At 42.7% G+C, this 23714-nt stretch overlaps 5 protein-coding genes across 7 annotated transcripts; 4 read left to right on the top strand and 1 right to left on the bottom strand.

The window, feature by feature from the left end:
* Window positions 1-2135: 2135 nt before the first annotated feature.
* Window positions 2136-4996, top strand: LOC141012789 (endonuclease domain-containing 1 protein-like). Its single transcript, XM_073486311.1, has 2 exons — window positions 2136-2574; window positions 3551-4996. Exons 1-2 carry the CDS (start codon window positions 2269-2271, stop codon window positions 4154-4156), a joined length of 912 nt encoding a protein of 303 aa, XP_073342412.1. The 5' UTR covers window positions 2136-2268; the 3' UTR covers window positions 4157-4996.
* A 707-nt stretch (window positions 4997-5703) lies between these two features.
* Window positions 5704-8106, top strand: LOC141013017 (endonuclease domain-containing 1 protein-like). The gene is made up of 3 exons (XM_073486555.1): window positions 5704-5708; window positions 6167-6488; window positions 7340-8106. Exons 1-3 carry the CDS (start codon window positions 5704-5706, stop codon window positions 7943-7945), a joined length of 933 nt encoding a protein of 310 aa, XP_073342656.1. The 3' UTR covers window positions 7946-8106.
* Window positions 8107-8180: 74 nt separating this feature from the next.
* Window positions 8181-12982, bottom strand: LOC141013833 (uncharacterized). Of its 3 annotated transcripts, XM_073487711.1 has the most exons (5): window positions 12704-12982; window positions 11937-12240; window positions 10454-10752; window positions 9776-9887; window positions 8181-9669 (listed from the first exon to the last, which is right to left on the bottom strand). In XM_073487711.1, the coding sequence occupies exons 2-5, from the start codon at window positions 12229-12231 to the stop codon at window positions 8648-8650; spliced, it is 1728 nt and encodes a 575-aa protein (XP_073343812.1). In that variant the 5' UTR covers window positions 12232-12240; window positions 12704-12982; the 3' UTR covers window positions 8181-8647. The 3 variants fall into 3 exon arrangements, with proteins under 3 accessions (XP_073343812.1, XP_073343811.1, XP_073343814.1); XM_073487710.1 differs by lacking the exons at window positions 11937-12240; window positions 12704-12982 and having other exon boundaries at window positions 10454-11928; XM_073487713.1 differs by lacking the exons at window positions 11937-12240; window positions 12704-12982 and having other exon boundaries at window positions 10699-11928.
* A 209-nt stretch (window positions 12983-13191) lies between these two features.
* On the top strand, window positions 13192-15316 carry mif (macrophage migration inhibitory factor). The gene is made up of 3 exons (XM_073487598.1): window positions 13192-13416; window positions 14726-14895; window positions 15046-15316. The coding sequence occupies exons 1-3, from the start codon at window positions 13309-13311 to the stop codon at window positions 15110-15112; spliced, it is 345 nt and encodes a 114-aa protein (XP_073343699.1). The 5' UTR covers window positions 13192-13308; the 3' UTR covers window positions 15113-15316.
* A 2050-nt stretch (window positions 15317-17366) lies between these two features.
* Window positions 17367-23234, top strand: LOC141012773 (uncharacterized). Its single transcript, XM_073486295.1, has 5 exons — window positions 17367-17476; window positions 17975-18393; window positions 18940-19064; window positions 19348-19408; window positions 20293-23234. The coding sequence occupies exons 2-5, from the start codon at window positions 18069-18071 to the stop codon at window positions 21747-21749; spliced, it is 1968 nt and encodes a 655-aa protein (XP_073342396.1). The 5' UTR covers window positions 17367-17476; window positions 17975-18068; the 3' UTR covers window positions 21750-23234.
* Window positions 23235-23714: the final 480 nt, after the last annotated feature.

Here is a 23714-nt window from a genome sequence, read left to right as displayed (position 1 = left end):
CTAGGCTAATCAAAGTTTATTGCTTTTGACTGATTGATGCTAACATGTTTCCAACAGCAGCCATTTTACACATTAAAGTATTTACTTACACTTTAGGTTACATCAGGTTTAAACATTTTAACATGTATTTGTATTTGAGGCTTCAGTATTTTTATGTCAGCAGCTATGTCTGTTTGCCTTATTTGTTTTTATTGTGACAGACTTTGTGACAATGTGCTGTTGACATGTGCCGTAATAAACTTACTGAAAAACATACGTTTGTTTTGCAATCTGATAATTCACTTAAAAACTTAGCATGAACATTATATGGATTTCAAAATAGGTGCAACCTGATAAACTCAGGTTACTTTAAGCAAACACCACTATCACTTTGCATTCAAGTTATCAGCTAGGTATCAATATTTGCTTTCTTATTTATTACCTTATCTCTCAAGCATGCAGGTGAGCATTAGGGGAGCTTTAAGGCTCATTAATGTGAAGCAAACTTATCCAGTAGGTGGGCTGAGTGAGCCAGGTGCTCAGTAAGGTTTAAAACAGCCTGCAGCTGCTGAGTGAGCAACACAAAACAAGGAAGAAGAAGAGAAACTAGCTGACACAGCATTAGTTGTAAAGGGGGGGTCCAACAGAAATATAAATAAAGCCTATAGGGAGGCCCCCCTACCGACCTCAATAATTTTCATATTGTCAACAAGTTCAGGCTCAGCTCAACTCTCCTCGATGTGGAAAGTGAAACTATGGCAATTACTGGCCATCAACAGGCCACGACTCGTCACCAGTGACAGTAAATGCAGCGTTATTACTCACAGTCCAACCAGTTTCATGAACTTGACCATGATAAGTTTCTGCATGTTTATTTGTCAGGCTGCTGCCAAGTGTCATGTCTCTGAATGCTCACTAGATGGCCATAATGAACCAGCAGCATCTGAAATACAAAGTTTATGCCCCTTTAATGCACGATCAGATCCTGGAATTTATTCTCAGGCAACACATTTAAGACGATAATCCTTTTTGTGGTGTGTATGCTGATGTAAACGTATTAATACAGTATGTTTAGACAGATTGAGTTTTCTTATTCCCCCTTTAAGAGAATCAACATTCACAGATCAGAATTGAATGCATCAATATCTTATTTTTGAGAGGGAAGAGAAGGTGTTGAGGTGAATCTTTTAAAGCTAAAATGACCTCATTGTAGGGTACATCACTCTAGATTCCCCCATCTTTACATCATTTCTACAGTCTAACAAGACCTAAACACAGTAAAAATATCCTTTTTGATAAATCAAGATGACTAAAACTGAGGAGTTCCCCACGAACCAATCCAGTATGTAAGGAAACAGTTGAGAAATAATGAGTACTGTATGGATTTTTTAAAAAATCTTTCCGGAAAATCTTTCTGGTTCCCACAATTGGGGAAGTTTTGATGACAATAGAAACACAAGACAACCCAGAAATTGGAGGGAGAAGGAACATGAAACTAAGAAGCTGACTTGCTCAGATGAGTGTGTTTGTGTAATGATATCAACTCACAAATTATTGCCAAAGAACACCTGAGGAGGCATTAAAACAATACCTGGAGACAGTTTGAATGCAGGAATACTGACAATCAAAATGAGCAATTCATACAGAACTCTGCATCAGTTTCATCATTTTAGACAAAGTGCATGAGAGCTGGGGACAGTAGACACTTGTTGCCACACTTCAAGAGGTCTGTGGTCCGTCTAGCAGTAAAACCTGGTGCAACAACAACTTCTTCACCAGCCAGCAACCATAAACAGCAATGTCAGTTCCTGTCAGTGTCATTTTCACCCTCAATATAACCTGAATGTGTCAACTGTCACCAGATACATGACTGCTGTGATGTGAAAAAGATCTCTAAATAAAAAAAAATGTTCAGGTCAGTGTTGATGCTCAGTGTGGCTTCTTTTTTCTCAATTTCATCAAATAATAAAAATCTTGAAACGTAACTGTCTCTACTTCATCTGACTGACCACAAAAGGATGGTTTCTCAGAAGACACACTACTGACTGCTGGTTAACAGGGGAAGTTTGATAGCAAATTTGGGGTTTAGGGGGTGTGTTCAAACTGTCACCGTCCTGCTGTCAGTGTATATAAGAGGAAACTCAACAAACGCCTCTACTCCAGATGCTGAATGGACACAAAGGAAATATAGGCTTTATTGAACTCTGGAGCTGCGTCTGAGAGGAAGTCTGTCAAAGTCAGTGCTCACTGGTATCTCTCTCCAGCCGGCCTGTTGATCTGTTGTGCAAGATGTCTCAAAGGAAGATGCTGCAATTCTCCACAGGAGCTCTGCTTCTCCTCCTACCCTGGTTTGGTGGCCTGGTCCTCGGAGAGATCAGCGACGACTTTTCCCAGTGCCTCGATTTCTTCTATAATGAAACCCCACCAAACGGTATCCCTGCGGCAGGATACCAGCCAATATGCCAGCGCTACAAGAACCGGTACCACTTTGCCAGCCTGTATAACCGTCAGCACCGTGCACCTTTGTACTCCGCCTACATACTCAGCACCGCAGATGGCAAACGGCCCAATAACACTTGGAAATATGAACCGCAGGTAAGTGGTGTTGAACAGCAGACATGTTCTTTGCAGACTGGCAGGTGTTTCTTTTATTATTTTTTCTACCACATTTATATCAATAAAACACCTCTTTGTATAACAGCACCACAAGGAGGTGATGTCATGGTTTGTTAGTTGGTTGGTTTGTCAGCAGATTTCCACAAAACTTGGATGGAGGATGAGTCTCGACCCAGAATAGACCCCATTTACTTTTGTTGTGGATCCAGACTAAGGGACGGATCCAGTTTGTTTTTTGTTTTCTTTTGTATCTTGATGAAAATATCAGGTGTATTTAGGTGGCTGGTATTTATGAGTGCGTACAAAAGGGGACTGTTGGGCCTTGGTGGAGGTATGCGCTCTACTGAGGGCTATTCTAGTTTTTATGCTGCGACGGAGCATCATAGTTGAAATTGTTCCTAGATCCTATAGCTTATTATATTTGAGAGAAGGCAGACATCTCGACGGCCAATATCCCCAAAACTTGGCAACTTACACCAAAACAATCTAGATAGATAAACAACAATAGATGTAAGAGAAAAAAAATATTATTTTTGATTTGGTGTGAACTGTCCCTTTAAGTGTCTCTAGATAACATATTCATTTTAACATATATCTTATTATCTTATATTTACATGTATGGGGCTACATGGGATGACGTGTCAGGGAAGTAGAAGTTTGTGTTTAGTTTAAGTGTAATTGTGGTTGGTGTGTCATTAGCAGAAGTAGAGGAACGCTCTCTTAAAGTGTAAATACAAAAATGCTGACCTTTTCTCTGCTGAGGTAAGGAAAGTTACATTTCATGAGTTTCATTTTCATTTTCCTTTTTCGACTCAGGAGTGAATCAGTCATACACTGATTCAGACAAAGTAATAACACAAAGACTCACATTAGTATAAAAGATCAAAAAGCGGCAAAATACTCATTTGTAACTTCTAAACTGTGACATGTTCTTCCCCCATCGTGTGTCATGAAGTTGGCGTTTTCCCGTGCCAGCCCAGAGATGAGATCCTTCTATGGAAACCCCCCAGACCAGAATGTGATCGAGAGCCAGGCGGTGCTTCAGGACTACAAGAACTCCGGCTACACCAAAGGCCATCTCAATCCCAGCATGCACCAGAAGACGATGGAAGACCGAGAGGCCACCTTCACCCTGACAAATATCGTCCCTCAGCGAGCAGGCTCCAACGCCGGACCCTGGAACGGTCTGGAGAAGGAGGTGTTAGGAAAATTCAAGGCCTACTGCAACGGGTCAATGTATGTGATCACCGGAGCCCTGCCTTATGTCACGGAGCGCAGGATTAATAACAGGGTGTCTGTTCCTGAGTACATGTGGTCTGCCTATTGCTGCCCATCCTACAGTAGCAGCCTTCCTAAGTCCATGAAGAACTTTTTCCCCACGTATGCTGCAGTGGGAAGAAATGACCCCAACAGTGGAGAGGAGATCGTGCCGGTTAATGTCAAGGTGAAGGCCTCGGTGAGGGGCTATGATGTGAGGAGGATGTCTTTAGAGACTCTTGAGGGCATCCTGGCACAGCGGCTGGGCATACGCATCAGTCTGTTTCATGGACAGTGTCAGTAGCAAGGGGTTGAAAAGCTTTAGTTCCTTGTTGAAATCAAATGTGCACTGCAGTCACCACATACAGCTCATCTTTTCAATGTCTAGCCAGAATCAAGAAGTCTTCCTGACGCTTTTTAATAACTGAATGAGTATTTAATCAACCACGACATGATGATGATCTCATGATTTTACTAATAAAACAAAATTGAAATGAATGAATGATTGTACTGATGAAACAAATCAAACAAAAATGTTGATTATATTTTCAGAAAAGAGTATGTCATTGGTTTAAATGTCAGTGCACAACAATCTTAAATAAACTGTTCACACAAATGCAGAAGCCTCCAAATAAAAGGGTCACATTTTGTACCGAATCATATAAATACTGTGTGACATGCAAGAGCAGCCATTAGGTGTTACGGCTAACTGTGGTGTCTTCCTTCTTCAACTGCATTAACCTGCTGGGGGCCCTGAGGCTAAATGAGCTAATGAGCTATGACACCTGTTTACCTCCCAAATTCATCCCACTCTCTGTGCAAATGTGTGTAGTTTTTGTGTTGTGGGAGACGATGTAGCTCCAAGTTGGCTGTGAGGTAAATTAAATGAACACGTACAGTCAGGAATAGACCGACGCTCATCTTCCCGTAAAATCACACTCAGGATGTGAAGCTCAGATGTTGTACTGCTGGGCTCCAGGTTGCAAGTCCTACAAACAAAAGGAAATCTGAAACGTTTTTATGATTTCACAACTTCCAGATTTTTAATTAGCTAATGTTAGCACTCAATCACTTCAAAGCTAACATTTCCTGCTTGATTACATCCAGTGTGTTTCACTTCCAGGCTTAAATAAATGTGTCCAAGATGTGCGTTTGTTTTTTAGAGTTAATTTAATCCTTTCGTTATCATTTCACTGCTTCCTGATCGATCAGCAACTGAAAAGCTGACCCGTCAACTTCAGTTAGATAACAGCTTACAGTGGCATTCGGTCACTTCCTAGGTTACATTACAGTTCGATAAACCTTACATGATACGATAGGAAAGGCTTAAATTAACTCTAGAATAACAACGCACATCTTGGACACATTTAGCATGGAAGCAAACTAATTTTGAATCAAATCAGCAGAAATAAGTGGACACACAGTGAGTCCGGAGCTTCTGGGGCCCACTTGGTATGATGCAACATGCAAATGTAAAGTAAATAATACAGTTTATTAATAAATAAACTAGCTGACCATTAAAATAAAATAAATCTTATATGATTTGAACATCCATACTGCACAGAACGTTAAAGAATATTTTTGGTTTGGTTATTGATTTTGCAACTACTTCCAGAGAAACTTCTTTAGTTGCTAGTTTAAACCTTTATGTATGACAGCTGTATGCCACTGCAGTGGTCTTTGGTACAAGTAGCGCAGTAACCTTTTGCCTTTCTTTTACTTTTCCTCCAGCTGGTGTGCCCCCTTGCTCCTTTTCTTATTGCACCATTCAGCGCCATACCACTTCTCTCAAATCAACTCCATGCTTTCATTGCTGATGTCATTGATTTTGGTTTATTTTAAATAAATGACATGAAGTACACTTCTGGTGTCGAAGTTTGCATTCATTGCTCATTTACACGTCAAATCAATCATGTCATGTTGCCGTGTGAGGAGTGGGCGGCTGGGCGCCCTCTGTTTTGTAAAGGTGCATCTGCTGCTGCTGCTGACAAAGTCTCATATACAGAGGTTGAGGAAGAAGAAGGGGGAGGGGGGCGGGGGATAGGTTCACCTCTGGACCTCAGCTCTCCTCCCTACTGGTGCGGGGGAGTGGTGAAGCAGGGGGGCTGAGGGTGAGGTGACAAAACAAGAGAGTGGAGCTGTGAACTGTCACTTGGTTGTGTGGTGGTCCCGCCAACCTCAGAGAGTTTTTAACTGAAGAGCTGCAGGTAGGTATAGCCAATGTTTGAAGGGAAAGATCTTTGGTAAGACTAGTTTGCAGTTCAAGGTGTGTTCAATGTTCACTGCAAATAATCATCTTTTTTCCACAACACAGATACAGCCAAAGCCTGTCTCACAGGAAGATGCTGCAATCCTCAACAGGAGCTCTGCTTCTTCTCCTACCCTGGTTTGGTGGACTGGTCCTCGGAGAGATCAGCAACGACTTTTCCAAGTGCCTCGATTTCTTCTATAAAGCAACTCCACCACAGGGCTTCAAAAAAGCAGGATACCAGCCAATATGCCAGCGCTACAAACATAAGTACCGCTTTGCCAGCCTGTATCACCTTCAGGGTCGTACACCGTTGTACTCTGCCTATAATATCACTTTTGAAAAGGGCAAAAAACGGCCACCTCCTAACTGGAAGTATGAACCACAGGTAAGCAGAAAAAACTTTTACTTAAAGACAAAATGTATGTACCTACTGCAATAGGACAAAAATGAGTAAAAAGTGATGACCTTTCGTTTTGGTTTAGTGCAAATTAGTTCACGAGTTCTTCTATTGAATCATCCTTTATTGCTTTTATATTTTTATTTTTTTTATTTATTTGTATTCTTTTATCTGTTCTTGGTCTGTTTTCTTCTTCAGATTTTGCTTTCTATCGATTGCTTTTATTTCTTTTACTTGTATTTGGTGTTAAATTTTGTGCTTTCTTTTTGGCCTTCTTGTTTGAACTTGCTCTTAATCGTGGCTTCCTTGTGTTTGTCTTGGTTGTTGAGCATTTATTCTGTTATATTTTCGACCAGTGTCCTGCTTTTTGCTTTGTCTATCAAAGCACTTTGTAAACTGTTTTAAAAGGTGCTCTATAAAAAAAAGTTATTGTTATAAGTGTGTCTATATATCATAAATGGAGGATGTCACTGCGTGCGTTTTTGCATGTAGATTTAATAGGAAATTGTGTTGCGGCTGTAAGGTGGTGAGACTAAATGTGTGAGAACACTACCAGTTGTGGTCATTGTGGTGACCTGCTCAAAGGCAGTTTTTTTCCATTACCTTCAAGCAGAAGCAAAGGCAAGACAGACCTAATCTTCTCTCAGAGGAAATAAAGCAGTATTTCATCCATTTTGTTTATTTTCTATTTCATTTTATTTTGTTGATTTTTTTTAGTACACACACCTGTTTGCACAACAGAGGCACACTCAGACACAGATTAAACTCAATTCAACAGCAGCAAAGCGCTCTAATGTAGCTCCTAAAAAGTGATATCTTCTCCTCTCTTTGTTTTTAAGCTGGCGTTTCCCAAAGACAGCCCAGATATGCAGCCTTTCTCAAGCAAAACCCCAAAGAGAGTGAAGAAGAGCCAGGCGGTACGTGAGGATTACAAGAACTCCAACTACACTAAGGGCCATCTCAATCCCAGCATGCACAACAAGATAAAAGCAGACCGTGAGGCCACCTTCACCCTGACAAACATCGTCCCTCAGCGAGCGGGATCCAACGGTGGACCCTGGAAGGGTCTGGAGACGGAGGTGTTAGAGAGATTCAAGGCTTATTGCAAGGGGTCAATGTATGTGATCACCGGAGCCCTGCCTTATACCACGGAGCGCAGGATTAATAACAGGGTGTCTGTTCCTGAGTACATGTGGTCTGCCTATTGCTGTTCATCCTACAGTAGCAGCCTTCCTAAGTCCATGAAGAACTTTTTCCCCACGCATGCTGCAGTGGGAAGAAATGACCCTGACAGTGGGGAGGAGATCGTGCCGGTGGATCCTGACGCCAACGCCAGGATCCGTGGCTATGATGTGAGGCGGATGTCCCTTCAGACCCTAGAGGGCATCTTGAGGAGAAGGCTGAGAACGCCTACACTGAGTCTGTTTACAGGGCAGTGTCAGTAACAAAGGGTCACAGACTCTTTATACATCTGTCATAGCCAAGGTTGTTATAGGTGTGCAGAACCCAAGCTTTAAAGAAACTCCCTTACTGCTTAATTACTGTGTGTATGCTTAATTAAAATATTGTTTCATCTCTTAATGTTTCTGTTGAATATGATCTTGCAAAATTCCTATTTTCCACCTTGTCAATATCATCTTGCACTAACCTGATGCTTCTCCAATAAAACCAGACTGAAACTGTCAAAGAGCCTTCTGATGAGTTGAAGTATTTATTTTTTTAATGATATGACTGAAACACAAACATACAAAATACCAAGTTGTCAATTATATTGTCAGAAACAAACAAGAGCATCGACTGTAATGGCGAATTATTGATAAAAAGACAAAAATGTACATTATTGATCATCATAAATAAGTACAAGCTTTGTACATACAAATGAAAACACATCAAATTAAAATGGCTGAAGGTCTGAGATTGATTTTCTTTCTCCTCCAACAGAGGAATTCATTTACACCTGACTTCCTGTCAACTTTGGACATTTGCCTTCTGTATTTACTTTTTTAGCAGTGAGTAGGAAAGGCAACTCCACATCACTGAGAATAAAATGAGCATCTACCAGTCACATTCATCACCTAGATTCTACCACATTCAATGAAAAACCTGCTTTTTCTTTCCAGTTCTGTCAGAGATTCAGAGGAGAGGCTCTAAAAACACTGGTGGTTTTTCAGCTGCTCCACATCACTAAAACCACTCCCGCAGTTGGAGCACTGGAGCGTCGCCTTTTCACTGTTGTGTATGAGCTGGTGTCTCTTCAAGTACTCCACGCGACTGAACCGTTTTCCGCATGCTTCACACCCGTATGGACGTTCGCCCGTGTGAATCCGCTGGTGCCGTTCCAGATTGCCTAGACGACTGAAGGTGCGTCCGCACTGAGGGCAGCGGTGCGGCCTCTCGCCCGTGTGCACCAGATGATGCCGTTCCAGTGAGCGCGAGTGTGTGAAGCGCTTTCCGCAGATCTCACAGCAGTGCGGCCGCTCGGCGGCACAGGCACACTCATGGTTCTTTAGTGCCCAGGCGTGGCTGAACGTGTTGCCACAGTGGGCACAGGGGAAAAGACCATCCTCTGCTCCACTGTTTTGTAACTGAGATCCTCCAAGTGGACAGGGGTGATCCTCCAGCTCGGCATCTGAGGTGAAGCCTCCTCCACACTGTGGGCAGAAGTGCAGCAGGTCCCCACCACCCTCCTCTTCCCCTCCACTCTCCCCAGCACTCCCTGGAGCAGACAGGTGGGACCGGGGCTCCGACTCCATTCCATCATCTCCAGACGTGACTGAGTCGCCCTCTCTCAGCTTCTTCGACCAGCCTAACCTTAGCTCCACTGCAGCCCTCACAGGGTCCTTCGACCTGCCCTGTCCTACCTGCTCCTCTCTCTGCAGGGTGGGTGGCTGAGGCTCCAGCTCTTCGTCCTGCTCCATTCCATCCAGACCAATGTACTTGGGCGCCATGCTGATCTCGCTGCCTCGCACCATCTTGTGATCTGGGCTGACATTCTGGGAGACCGTCATGGCAGCCTGCTCGCGGCCTCTCTCAGCCCTCAGTGCGGACTCCAGACCCCTCAGCTCATCCATGGTCATGCCCCCCTCCGATGGCTCTGCTGAGCCCACCTCCCAGTCCTCCTCGTCTCGCTCTCCTGGATGAAGGGTCGGGGGATGATCTGACAGGTCTCCTGAGAAGAGACAGAGAGGAGGACAAAAAGATGGTGTGAGCAATCATTTCCACTTTCTTTCAAACTGTTCTCCACTCCCTCAACCAGTGTGACCCGGGCTCATTACCTTCGCTTTGGGCTCTGGAGCCAGAGTGGAGGTTCTTGCTGGGCGGGTCCATCTTCAAAGCCTCCTTGATGAGCTGGAGAGAGGCAGGTTGATAGCCCTCTGTTTGAGAAAACTGCACAGAGAACCAAAATGGCTTGTTAACTTACATGCAACACATTATGACCCAACAAATTCATGTTTAAAATGCATCTGAGAACGAAGCTACATGATTGATTGTATTGAATTTTAATAGCCATCAACAACACCTTGAAATGACTTGACAGTGAGGCTAATAACACATCTTGCATGCTTTGAATATTCAAATAGAAAAGAGGAGAGAAGAGGAGAGTGGTTCTGTGCCCTGCCACTTGGTCATGTGGTGGAATAGCAAACAGCTTTTCACCTCTACCAGTAGTATTCCTACCTAAAAGCTTGCTGCACTTGAGATGTGGAGAGCCACACTCAACAGGCTCTTCTGGAAGCTAAATATCGAATCAATAGCCTTCGTTTTATCCACTACATCTCTGCAGTGATTTGATGTCTGAACACGAGCAAAACTCTCTCAGTCTCTCCGTATTAGCTCTCTCTTTTTCTCTCCACGTTCGTTCTCATTCTATATGAAGCCGCTGAGCAGCGCAGAGATGCTGTGCCACTTTCTCCTCCTACTCCTCCTCCTCTGAGAAAGCCCTTCTCCCTCACCTCCTCTTTGATGTTGGCCGTCTCCTCCCCCTCAACGCTGAGACTCCCCTCCCCTTCCTCGTCCTCCACCATCCCTCCCTCATCCTCTTCATCCCCGGGGAACTGGATGAGGTACATCTCCCGGGCCTCCTTCCCCCCTCTTCCTCCTGCTCCTGCTACCATCCCCACAGCTCCTCCGTTTCCTCCTCCTCCTCCACCTCCTCCACCGACAACACCACCGCCGCCTCCTCCTTCCTCCCACACACCTCCAGGCCAGCCTTTGCCATAGGCTGCCGCCGGGCTCTTCTTTGACTTGCCTCCTGTGGAGAGGAGAAGAGAGCAAGACGAAGGAAGGGAGGGAGGGAGAGAGGGAGGTGAGAGAGGAAGGTGGGGAGGGGGCAGGAGAGAGGGAGGGCATATGGGGAGACAGGAAGGAGAGAGAATGAAATATGAGGGGGAGAGCGATAAGTGGGAGGAGATGATTGGGAGGTCAGGAGAGAGAGAGAGATGAAGGAGAAGTGGGTGGAGAAGTGGGAGATGAGAAGGAGGAGGAGGAGTAGGAGGAGGCAGAAGGGAACAGGAGTAGAGGGGAGGTTGGGGGGGAAGGGAGACAGGAAAGGGAGCAGGGGAGGAGGAGTGAGCATGATGAACGAGTGAGGAGAGAGGGGGCGTAGAAGGACAGACAAGCGAGCGGAAAGGAGAAAGAGACACGTGAAAGGGAGGAGAGGCAGAGAAGAGAGGGAGAAGTGGAGTTGGTGGGGAGAGGAGGAGGAGTAGAGGGAGGACATGTTGAAGGAGAAAGAGAAGAATGAACATGTGAAAAGATGAGAGGGAGAGACAGAGGAGAAGTGGCAGTGGAGAGGAAGTGTGTAATTACGGTGGTGGCGGTGGAGAGGAGCGGGAGAGGAGTGGAGCGGAGGAGGCGGGGGTGGGAGGGAGGGCGGGGGAGTGTGTGTGCAACGTGATGAAGGAGAGAGCAGAGCAGGAGGAGGTGGGGGCAGGGAGAGAGGAAGGAGGCGAGGGCGTGAAGGAGAGAGGAGCGGGAAGGGGAGGAGGTGGAGTTGGAGGGAGGCAGAGAGTGGAGTGAAGGAGGTGGGGGGAGGGAGAGGAGCAAGGCAGGAAGGGAGGGAGGGAGGGAGAGAGTGTGCAGAAAGCACAGAGGAGTGGGAGGGACAGAATGCAGCAGGGAGGGAGAGAGAGAGAGAGAGGAGAGGGGGAGGTGAAGGACAGAGGGAGAGAACATGAAGAGGAGGCGGAGGAGGAAGGAGGAGGCAGGGAGGGAGGGAGGGAGAGATCAGCTCTTGCCAGATGGTTTCCAACAAAACAAGTGCGTCTTCACATAAGCCCTGACTGCACAGCAACAAACCTGCTTCTCACATTAAAACACTGAGATATGGAAGATGTTCCTGCAAGGTGCCTTTTAATTATGATACAAACTAAAAAGGTGATGTAAGCCTCCTTGTTTGAGAGGAGAGGCCATCCTCAGGCAATAAGACATACTCACGGGCCCCCTCAACTTTTCGTTTCTGCCGCCCTCCAGCTGCTTCCTCCAGTCCGGCGTTGCGGCGGTGGGCAGCCCAGCCCATCCCGTACTTGCGCTCGGTTCTCAGCTTGTTCTCGGTGAGCCTCAGCCGCAGTTTGAGAGCCTCGTTCTCCCTCCGGTTGACAGACAGCTCCACCAGGTAGTCGTTCACCGTCTCCTGGAAGAGTTTGGTGATCTCGCAGACGGAGGCTCGGATCAGGCTGTCCATGACAGCCGTCAGATGAGTCTCAAACGTGGAGACCGACTCCTCCATCATCTCGACGACCTGAGGATGGTTCAGTAACAGTTGGATGTCACGATCGTGAGACATACGAGACAGTTTCCCCACCGATATCACAAAAGTTTCACGCGATCGGATAGCGTTAGCCACAATATATCCAATCTTACCCACAGCTTGCCTGTTACATAAACGAACTTTACTCGTCGCTACTAGCTAGCAGCTACAAAACCTTCACGATATCAACATTAACCTGTGACAGGGCTCAGTGGGTCCACACATTAACACTACGGCTATGCCATCTGTTTAAATCCATTTACTTACAGACTACACTAAAGGCTTATTCAAGAGGTACAACATCGCTATTGTAGGTTAACACCAAATCAGAATAAGCTAGTCTAAATAACTTGCTAATGACAGACTGTTAAAGTAGACGAGGGGCAGTAACGCCTCCGTAACGGTGGAAAGTGATCGTGCTAGCAGCCCGGCTAATTTAGCCTCGTATACGCACCGTTTGTTAGATGAAGCCCGGGGGGGTAACTCGGACGTGAAACGGCGACACACGGCTATGATTTCACGGATGGCAGATGAGCTCGCTCGGTGTTCATAAGCACAGAGACGTGGCGACAAAGGAAAGCGCCATCCAACTTCTGTCCGCTCTCCCCCTGCTACTGTTTTCCTCCTCGCCTCCTTCAGCACTGCTTACCGATGCTGGAGGACACTGCGCATGCGCAGTACCGTAATTACCCTACACTCAAGAGCTGCCGCACCCTAGAAAAACACAAGCTCGGGGTTTTTTTATATATCACCTTGCGCTTGATTTGATTTCAACAGTTGTGGTAAAAAAAAAAAAATTTATGGAAGTGACAGTACAAAAATGCCTCTTCCGTTAAAATACCGGGTTTTTTTTGTTTAGACAGCGTCAACATTATATGTCTTCCAGGGTGCATGGAGGCGCTGTGGTCATTTTTGCTTCATGACTGCACACTGAGAGAGAGAGAGAGAGAGAGAGAGAGAGGAAGACACGTCGCTTCTTCCGCCTCTGGGTTGAGTTGCAGCGTCTGCCATCTGCAGTTCGTGAGGTGGAGAAGACAGCAGCACAGAAGACAAGTCATCATGCCGATGTTTGTGGTGAGCACCAACGTGGCCAGAGGCGATGTGCCGTCGAGCCTGCTGTCCGAGGCCACCGAGGAGCTGGCTAAAGCGATGGGCAAACCTGCACAGGTGAGGTAGGCCAGGTGCAGGCTCACTCCTGCAGCACCTGCTCACCCGGGCGTCACTGGACTCTTTCCCGTATGAATGACTTGACTATTCTGCTGAGTGCAATGCGAGCAGCAGCTGAAGCCTGATTTCCATGTATTTGCAGCTAAAGGAAGATATTATACGCCTCTCTGAGTAAGGCGAGCTTGTGGCGCAGTTATGCAAACAGACTGTTATTTATTTACACTCTGATTTTGGGTAAATGATTGATCATGGTGTCAGTAGTTCAGTAAACCCACATGTTAAAAGCAAATCCTCTAACATGTAATGCTGAATATCTTCTCCAGATCTTCGATATTTTAGCATACAGTTTACTTTCTGTAAATACAAGACTGATTCTGATTTTTGGCTAAATATCTCAAAATTTGCATGTTTTTAATGCTAAAGATGTAAAAAAAAATGGCCACCTGTTGACCTCATACTCCGAAACAAATAGGGGCAGCATATAACCAGAGTAGCTAACTGCTGCTGACTGTGTTCTGTTTATGACTGTAGCTGCTGTTAGCTTGTTAGCACAGTTAGCAGTGCTGCTAGCCAGAGTGTTGATGTTTGCCAAAGAGGTTTTCAGGCCCGGTTAGCATGCTAACTTCAGTAGGTATCTCAAGATGTCTTTGACCTAATGTCAAAACTTTCTTTTTCTTCATAACTTTTGTTAATTTTTTGAATGTTTTAAACCAAAATTCTTACATATTGCACCTTTTAATATGTTAAAATACACTAAAGTGATTCACACCAGAATATGAAGCAGCATTTAGACCATTATGTAGGGAAATTGCTGTAAGGTAAATAGTCAAATTAATGAATATAGTGAGAAAGAAATCTTACAGGTATATTCTGGTGAATAACTGGGATTGCGGTGGGGAAATATTTTCAAAAATCCTAATTATAGCCTTTACTGTTATCCAGGGCTGCCGCCATGAGGTTTGATTTGGCCCGTTTATAATAAAAAAGTGAAATTGTGAAAAATATGTGTAATAAAAATCGTTGTATTATGCCATTTATTTTTTGTGAGGTAATAAATGCTACTTTTTCATAATCTGAGCATGGTGGGCAGGGTTACTCTTTATGCATGTCAGTCAATTAGGGGAAATTGGGATCCTCGTACCATTATTGCAGTTTAACAAAACAATACAATACGTGTTTGCTTTTGGCCCATGGCTGACAAAAGTTTGTTGTTTGCTGTTGTCTATATTTAATAGGCCAACACCAGTCACGACTAATCCGCCCAGCGTGGGCTGACATCACTTTTGTGTCTCTGTCTTGCATATACCAGTACATTGCTGTGCACATCAACCCTGACCAGATGATGATGTTTGGAGGAAAGGGAGACCCCTGCGCACTCTGCTCCCTCCACAGTATTGGCAAGATCGGTCCTCAGAACAAGCAATACTCTAAACTCCTGTGTGGACTCCTCAACAAACACTTGGGCATCTCTGCTGACAGGTAGTGAACACACATAGCAACCATTACTGCACATAATTTGATAAGTAAATTTAATATTGCGACGGAAACAAAGAGTACCCCTGTGCAGGCATCTTGCTCACTGTTAATGTCTAATCTCATTAACCTATTTCCCTTTTATGTCTATTTCAGGATTTATATTAACTTTGTAGACATGGAGGCAGCCAATGTGGCCTGGAACAACAGCACCTTTGGCTGACATGGAGGTCAACACACTGAAATAGAAGAACATTCCAGTATTTTCATAGATGTACGAACATATGGATTGAAGAAGCAAAGACACCCAGAAATCCACTGGCCAATATATTGTATGGCTGTCTTAAAAGCACTTAATAGGACCCTTTAGCTTTGCACTGATCCCTGTCAATTTAAATGCAATAAAGTAAACCATGTAGACCAAAAATGAATCTCTGTTTTCTTTGATTGTCTAGCCTGAAAGGCACACTGCATTTGACATGTTAAGGTAAAAAAAAAGAAGGGGAAAAAAAAAATTCCCATCTGGAAAACACCCAGTTGAAAATAACGGGCAGACAACCGCAGCTAAGTGGAATTCATCCATCAGTAATTTTATTATTTATCCCATGCTTTTCCTACTCTGACATGTCAGCACATCATCCATTAAAAAGGTCTATTTAGCCTGCTAGATACATGTGGCACAGGTCATAACTTGCCAATTCTCTGAGCTTCTGAACAATTGGATCTATTTAAGATAAGCTTAAGGAAGAAAATGAGGAAATATCCATGGACAGGAAAACCTACTTGTGGCCCCAAAATTCAAAAGCTGAATTTTGTGGGTAGTTTTCCAGAAATTGTCTGCCTGTCCCAACTGAGTGCCTATGTCGACCTTTGTTTGAAAACAATGAGCCAAGTGTGAGCTGACGTGAAACCTGGTATTCATTGACAAAGTGGGAGTTGTTCAGATAGATACTCAGTTATATTTGCATTTGCTTACTGATGTCTTGCTATCTGAGGGTAGGTCAGAATTCACGTCACTATATGCCTATGATAAGAGACATGTTATTATTATTTCTTCTGTTTAAACGTCTCGTGTTTACATGCAGTAGGTTAACAGTTTCTGCAGGGGTGAATAATAACCAATAGGAAAACATAACCTGTTAAAAAAAATATGTTTTAAAGTTTTTACTAGACAATGAGCATAATGTTGTGCACCGCCACTACAGCGCTAAAATGCAACATACACATGAATGCAGCAGTATGTTAATCCAAAAGCATCAAATATAATACAACACGGACAGGTAGCATTATATTGCACAGTGAGTACTTTAACTTTTGATACTTAAAATAACAGCTTTAAAATCATTTTGATGGTACAATGTCTTGTACTAAGGGGAATGGGGTCTCCGTCACAGCCACTCCACCCCCTTGTCACAGCGTTACACACATGGTTACTTCAAGATGCAAGTTTTCAACACATAACATTGTTATGATGTAATAAGTTTTGTTTGTAAATCAAATCAATTCAGTTTTATTTATGTAGCCCAAAATCACAATCACATTGCCTCAGTGGGCTTTACAAACTGTGCAGTGAACATAAGCAACGGGTTAAAGTCATATATTTCTTTTAGCGGTAACAGAGTAATATAACACCTATAACCGAAGTGAAGCATTTATTGTTTTTTTTAAGAACCCATCGACACCAACATGACCATATTAATAAAGGCTCTGTGTGTTTAATATAGCGACTGAAATGATTCGTATTTCATTGGCCTAATAATGAAGCCTAAGCGCACTTTAACTTACATTCTTGAATCACATAGGCACATGCACTAAAATAAAAAGGCATAGAAAATAGATTTTTGTCTTATAGGCTACATTATAGAAGGTATAGGTTTGCTGTGTTTCGAATGACTGAGCCTATAATTAAAAATATTAAATATTATTATTAATATTAATATTAGTGTGGCTATTTAATTGTTCTATATAGGTTATTTGGGCAATTTGGTGAAAGTAACTAAAAAAATGTGTAATAAGTTATATATTACTCTACACAGACAGTAATATCGTAACATAATATATTAATTTAAAATGAAGGTTACTAGTGAAGTCAAATAAACTTATAGTGGAGTCACAGTGCAGCATTATTGCTTTTATTTACGTTAAAGTAACAGTGTGCTTTTATACTAGCCGGGTTGCTATGGTAACTCCCGGCTGGGTAGCAAACGGAGAGCGCATGCGCAAAGCAAAAACTCGTTTTGCCATGGATTTTATGTTAAATACCTTTTCACACTGTCCTGACAGTCACGTTATAGGTTTAATTTCGCCTTGTTTTTTAAATGTTGAACGACACAATAAGTGTACGCGGGGTGAATGTGGTGTTTTCTGGCAAAAAATGTTACAGCCAAGATGACGTAGTAGCGGCGTAGCCCCTCCTCTCGGCAAAATGGCGGACGGCCATCCATACGTGTGCACGTAAAACTAAACTAAAAGAAACAAATGCGGCTGGTTTGATATTTCGATGTCAGGATTGGATTGTGCCAGTTCACTGAAGATCTTTGAGACCTTGCTAGCAAGTGTCTTTGTTCAGGGGGTCTTGTCCCGAACGGTCAGTATTGCACAGGAGGTTGCATGCCATGTGTAACGTTAGCTACTTAAGTGTACAACTTGTAACCTATGTACGTGTTGTCATTACAATATCCATGGATGTTTACAATAACGTGTTGGTATTAAGAATTGAGTTTCTGGTCTGCTGTTCTTTAGTTGAAAACGAAATAAATGACCGAACTAGCTAACGTTAGTCATTAACATAGATATCTTTAGCTAACGTCAATGTGGTTGAGAAAGATGAATAATAATGTTGCAGGACGTCACTGTTTTGGCTCACTTTGTATGCCAATTTAATGTTGCATCGTGACATGAGTTCATGATGGTCCTCTCTGAACGTGAGCAGGCTTATCCAAACAGTCTTACTGTGTGTGTTGTGACTGATGAATTGAAATGGGAAGGCAGAACATCCCTCACCCAGACCCCTGTTTCAGCAAACACACACCAGGCTGAAGTGACCCTAGCTGACCCTAACTTGATCCGTCATCTCTCTTTATAGGTGTAAGGTGACATTGGTTTGCGAAAGGACCAGTACAGCATCACACAAGTCTTGATCAAGGACAGCTGCAAGCTGCTGCCACACATATCCAAAGATGTCCGACCGTCTGACAAGCGCATTCAGTGCCCAGCTGACAACAACCATGGACTCAACCCTGAGGAGGGCTATGTATGAAATAATGAAGATCTTTGAGACCAGCCTACAGGACCATCAAATGGAGCTGGTGCAGAGGGGAGAAGAGATAGCTAAACTTAAAATAAAGTTACAGAGAGCAGAGATCAAGCTGAGGGAAAGGCAGTGCGGAGGTGACAGAGGAACAGAGATGAATAAAACTCAGATGAGTGAACCGCAAAAAGAGCCTGAAGATGTTATGGAAGCCTCTGGACACACTTCCAATTGTCCTGAGATTGATTTTGAAGGTATGGTCTTTAAGTGAGGTGATAACTTGACAAAATATGCTACTTTTTACTGTGAAAAACTGTGAAACCTGACTGTGACGGTGTGTTTAAAACCATTACAGTATCCACCCGCCTGGATGTTTTCATGTTCTTTTGTTTTAAACTGAGTCATTATGGATGTAAATATGTTTTTACTTTTTTTAACAGTAACAGTCATCAAAGTGAAAACAAATACTTATAAATGAACCAAGTATGAATACATATGATAAACAAAAACAGATTCTACTAGAGCACACCTAAAGCATCACTGGTGTTGCCAGTTTTCACGAGGTGCATGTTAAGTTAAATGGAAATCAGTTCAAGAAAATCTACAAGGCACTAAATATCACTCAAAGTACTGTAACCAGTATCAGTCACAAGTTCATGTGAGCATTGCGGAAAGAAAACCTTTTGACTGTGTGCATGTAAATGTCCTACCACAGCATTGCAGTGAAATGAAGCACAACATAATATGGCTTACATATGCAGCTTGCTCATGTCTGTGTCTTTGTGTATGGGTTTGTGCAGTACCTGATGACTGGTGTGCTCCTCTGGGCTGTGAGACTGTGCCCAAACAAGAGGATGGCCTGTGTCCCAGCGTAAGACTGCGCAAGCTGTACATTCCTCTGTGGCAGGTTCCAATCAAGAAGGAGGTAAAGGGGATGTGGTGGCATTACAATTTAGCATTTTACCTATGATACAATGAGAATTTATGTTTGAAGAGATGGGCTAAAAAAGTTGTCAGCACACTTAAGTGTTGTGACAACTAAGCCAACACTGCATCAGGATCAAGTTGTTGTTGATGTGTTTCTGAATCAAGACGCAGTCAGTGAGGCATTGAGAGAGTCCATCTCACTAATTGTTTCAGACATGTACCATTTCTTGTACCTTGTCATTTTAATCATTGGATATGTAACAAATACATTTGTATTGTAGGTGGATAACTGTGGCATTGACTCTCACCAGCAAACAAAGAGTGGCAGGAGAACCAGGAGAGGTGAGTTTTCATTTCATTTCAAACAAAACAAACAAAACAAAAACAGGTGCAACAGATCTTTATACCAACACACCTTGTAATCATCTCAAGTAACGGCCCTGTCAAACAGGCAGCAGAGGAGGGAAGAGAAAGCTCTTAAAGAGCGCGACTATAAATGACAGCTATACTTTCAGGATAATAAAATTGTTGTCTGAATCAGGACAACTTTTTATTCTGCTTACATGTCAGCTGCAGCACATTACAGACAGTCTTCTTTTTTTACCTTTCACAATAAGAGTCCCTTATATATCAGTATATACTGCATAAATGCTTACCGGGGGTACTTAAATTCTCTTTGACCATTTCACTGTCATCAACTTCAGTTTCATCAGCTGCTTAAAATATTCCTTTCCTGCTCTGCACCTCATTTCTCCTCTGTTGACTATCTTGCCATCACAGTTTGAGTTAAGCTCGTAACTAATCATGGATGAAATATGCATCTCTGATGCATAAATGTGAATATGTAGCACGCTATAATGAAAATGTTACAGGACAGACTAAAGACTTTTGTGAAAGTGAGAGAAGGTCCTGTAACCTGGTCACTAGTCACTGTTTTATTATGAACATACAGTTACATTTTTCATTTTCATTTTTCAAGAAAGATTACAAAAATATTTGTGTATGCTGTCAATAATATTAGAAAAAAATCAAAATTCAGTTAAAATCAGAATTGGCAAAAAATTGGACATTGGAGCATCTTCGGAAAATCAATTTGTCTTGTCACTCTACCCATCTAGTTAAATTAGTTTGTTAGATAATAGACTGCTTGTTTAGTTTATCATATTCAAGACACCTCTCCCTTTCACTGACTCAGTCTAATTTTCTTGCAATTTTTTCTTTCACAGGTTCTTCATTAAAGGGGAAGCACAGACACACAGCGTCTGTTCAAGGAACTAAACGTGGACCAGTAAGAAATGACATAAAGAGATTGCTCCAAGACATCAGAGAAGAATGTACCGACCTAACAGACACACCTCGAGGTCTAAGAAGAGGACGGAGAACTCAAACAGGAAAAGAGCAAGAAAAAGCGATGAAGATCAAAGGAGAGGAAAAAGAACTCGCAAAAACTGAGTCCAAGTCTACAGAACAGGAGTCTGTGGAAAATGACAGTCAAAAAATCTACACCTGCAAATTCTGTAAGAAGAAATTTCATACACTCTTTGGCCGAAGCATGCATGTGCGATCACACAAGAAGTGCCGAGGTTGTAAAAGAGAGTTTGCTTTTCCAAGTATTCTCAACAGCCATAAACAACATTGTGCAAAACTTAAGAAATTGTTGGCAAAACAAGCACAGTCCACTGACCCTCCAAAACATCAGTCCTGTGATGAAGAAGCTGCCCCAGGCAAAGAACAGGTGATCAATAAGGACGACAAAGCTTTGTCACCAAGCCAGAAACAGGTTACCAATAAGGAGGACAACACATCTTCATCACCGAGCAAAAAACATGTGACCAATAACGATGACACACCTTCATCACCGAGCAAAAAACAAAATGCGATGGATGACACACCGTTATCAACAGCCAAAAAACAGGTGATCATTAAGGTAGAAAAACTACCTTTGTCTTGCAGCCATGGTGAATCATCTGTCCAGAAAGATGGACCCACCAATAAGCATACCTGTTCATTCTGCAACAAGAAGTGTGAGTCACGCTGCAAGATGCGGGAGCACATGCATGTTCATGCTGGCAAAAAGCCATTTCGCTGCAGCGTGTGCCTAAAGAAATTCCGCGTTAACCAATCCCTCAAAATGCACATGACGAGAATGCACAAAGACCAAGTGAATACCAGTGAGACGAATGGAGTCCTTTCCTGGACCGTGCCTTTAGAGGAAACTGAAGACAATCAAGAGGATTTGATTTCTCCCAGCAAAGACACAAGTAAAGCAAGCAACCACAACAACGTTCAGAGAAAACCCATTCACGACAAAAAGCCAAGTGTAGTATGGAAAGAAATGGGCACCCGATGCTCTGATGGATACACCTGCTTAAAGTGTCCAAAGGTCACCAAAAGCAAATATTCATTGATTGAACACTTCCGCACACACACAGGAGAGAAGCCTTACAAATGTGACCATTGTGCTGCAAAGTTTCGTTCCTCATGGCAGCTTAAGATCCACAAAAAGAAGTGCACTGGTCTTTTGTTCCAGTGTGAGAAGTGTGAGAAGAAATTCCCCTCACAGGCGAAGTATGATAAGCATGTGTTTAAATATCACAAGGACTGGCGTCTCTTCTGCAAGATTTGTGGAAAAGGCTTCTTTCTTGAAGGTCGCCTAAAGAACCATATGCAGGGCCATACGTAAGCCAGTTTACAGTTCGTATCGCCTGTCTGTGGACACTGAAACCCTGGATGCCGTCAATCATGACGGACTGTGTGGTGGTGGGGTTTTTCCAGCATTTCACTTTTTTTGTTGGTGGCTTAAGTTAAGCTGTTCTGTCATGTTTTTTTTATTTTGAGATGTAGTAATATTTTAAATCACATCGGTATTCCTCATCTCCGTTGAATATTAAAATAAACTGGTGACGTTTAGGGTTTCTGCAAAAAGCAAGCCAGCAAGATCTCGTTTTGATACCAAATTAAAATGCGTACTGGGGAACCGCAAACTGAACCCAGTTATTATTATGGACTAAATTTTACAGTTAAATGTCACACTTAATGTGTCATTTCAGTCTCCTCATTTCTTAGGCGTCTCTGTCTATGTACAGAGTAGGGATAGACTGATTATTGAGGCCGTTATTCAGCATTTTGTTTTCGGTAAATGTGCCACATGGGCTCTGATGCAGCATCCTCTGTCTATCGCCAGTCTGTGGTTTCACTCAATGCCCCGCACACAACAATATCTGATTGGTCACATCAAATGTAGTAGCCTATCAACACTGAGGAATCTGAATCTGCAAAGTAACTAGTAACTAAAGTTAACAAATAAATGTAGTGGAACGGAGATATAAAGTAGCAGAAAATTGAAATACTTCAAGTACCTCAAAGTGTTATTGTGTACAATACTTGAGTAACATTCCATCACCGCTTATTCTAACTTTGGACACGAAGATTTAAATTTTGACTGCAAATGTATATCTGCTCCACTTGTCAGTTATTGGTCTCCTTGATTACTGATAATTGGTATCAGCCTGAAAACAACCATATTGGTCGATCCCTAGTGCAGAGAGGTGTAGGAACAAGTGCTCTTGTTCTACCATTTATCAACACTAAGTTAAAGTAATTGTAATTTTGTAAATTCTTTCAGGAAATCTGAACTAAGAAACCATTCATAGGGGAAAAAAATGATTGTTTCTGACTAATTCCTCACGGTACTTCATGACATTGATGCAGTTATGTAAATCCAACATTGCCTCAAAGCACACCTGCTCTCTTACAACAATATAGGTATATATTCTAAAAGAATAGCTACGGTAGAAACTGTATAACAAAATCTCTACCTGTTAAAAAATCATCAGTCATCTTGTATCCAGTGAAAGTAAATTTTGAGTTCTCTGTGCATGTTTGGCTTCTATTTGCCTTAATCACAATCTTTCATATCAGCCCAGTGTCCGCTGATGTGCTTGGTTATGGAGACTTGTGGACCCATCTTTGTGATGTTACTGGACAAAATGTAATTGGTTACTGTAAAATCATTTCATCTCATGCTTGAGTTGTAAGACAAAGAAGAACATAAGTGAACATGCTTCACGGATATTAATATTTGTTGTATTTTGTATTTTTCTTTAACAGAAATGTTGCTAGATTGAGACTTTGTCAACATTACCCCAATAAAATGTATTGCAAACTGTGTAAGATGTGTTTATTTTCTGTAGTAGCAGTAAAGTTCTAGTACGACCTCTTTTATAATAACTTAAGAAATTAATCTGAAAGTCTACGCAGCATTACACACATATTTTGGATCTTTTATTATTTTTTTTACAGGCAACTGAATTCCGCAGCTTTGTTCTCGCGAGACTTGCAACAATTATCACATCAGATGCCAACCTGCTAGCTGGACGTTGAGTCGCCGCATCTTTGAGCTTGACTGAACTGTTTTCATGGATTGAAGGTCAGCCAGTGAAGATATCGGCCGACGACGGATCAGAAACATTGCAACCTCCGTCTTTGGGTGTTTGTTTTGCTCTTACGTAGTTAGCTAGAATGCTAGCTAGAGCGAGCTAGGACTGGCTACGCTCCGTTGGCTCCCTTGTTTACACGTTAGCTGTGTGTGATGTTAGCTAACGATACAGTAGCTAATACCAATAGCATCGCCTGTTAACAACTTTTT

This window comes from Pagrus major, chromosome 18, assembly GCF_040436345.1.
Source record: "Pagrus major chromosome 18, Pma_NU_1.0".
Taxonomy (NCBI): domain Eukaryota; kingdom Metazoa; phylum Chordata; class Actinopteri; order Spariformes; family Sparidae; genus Pagrus; species Pagrus major.
Note: the sequence above shows the minus strand (reverse complement) of the source record. Positions and strands in the feature narration are given on the sequence as shown.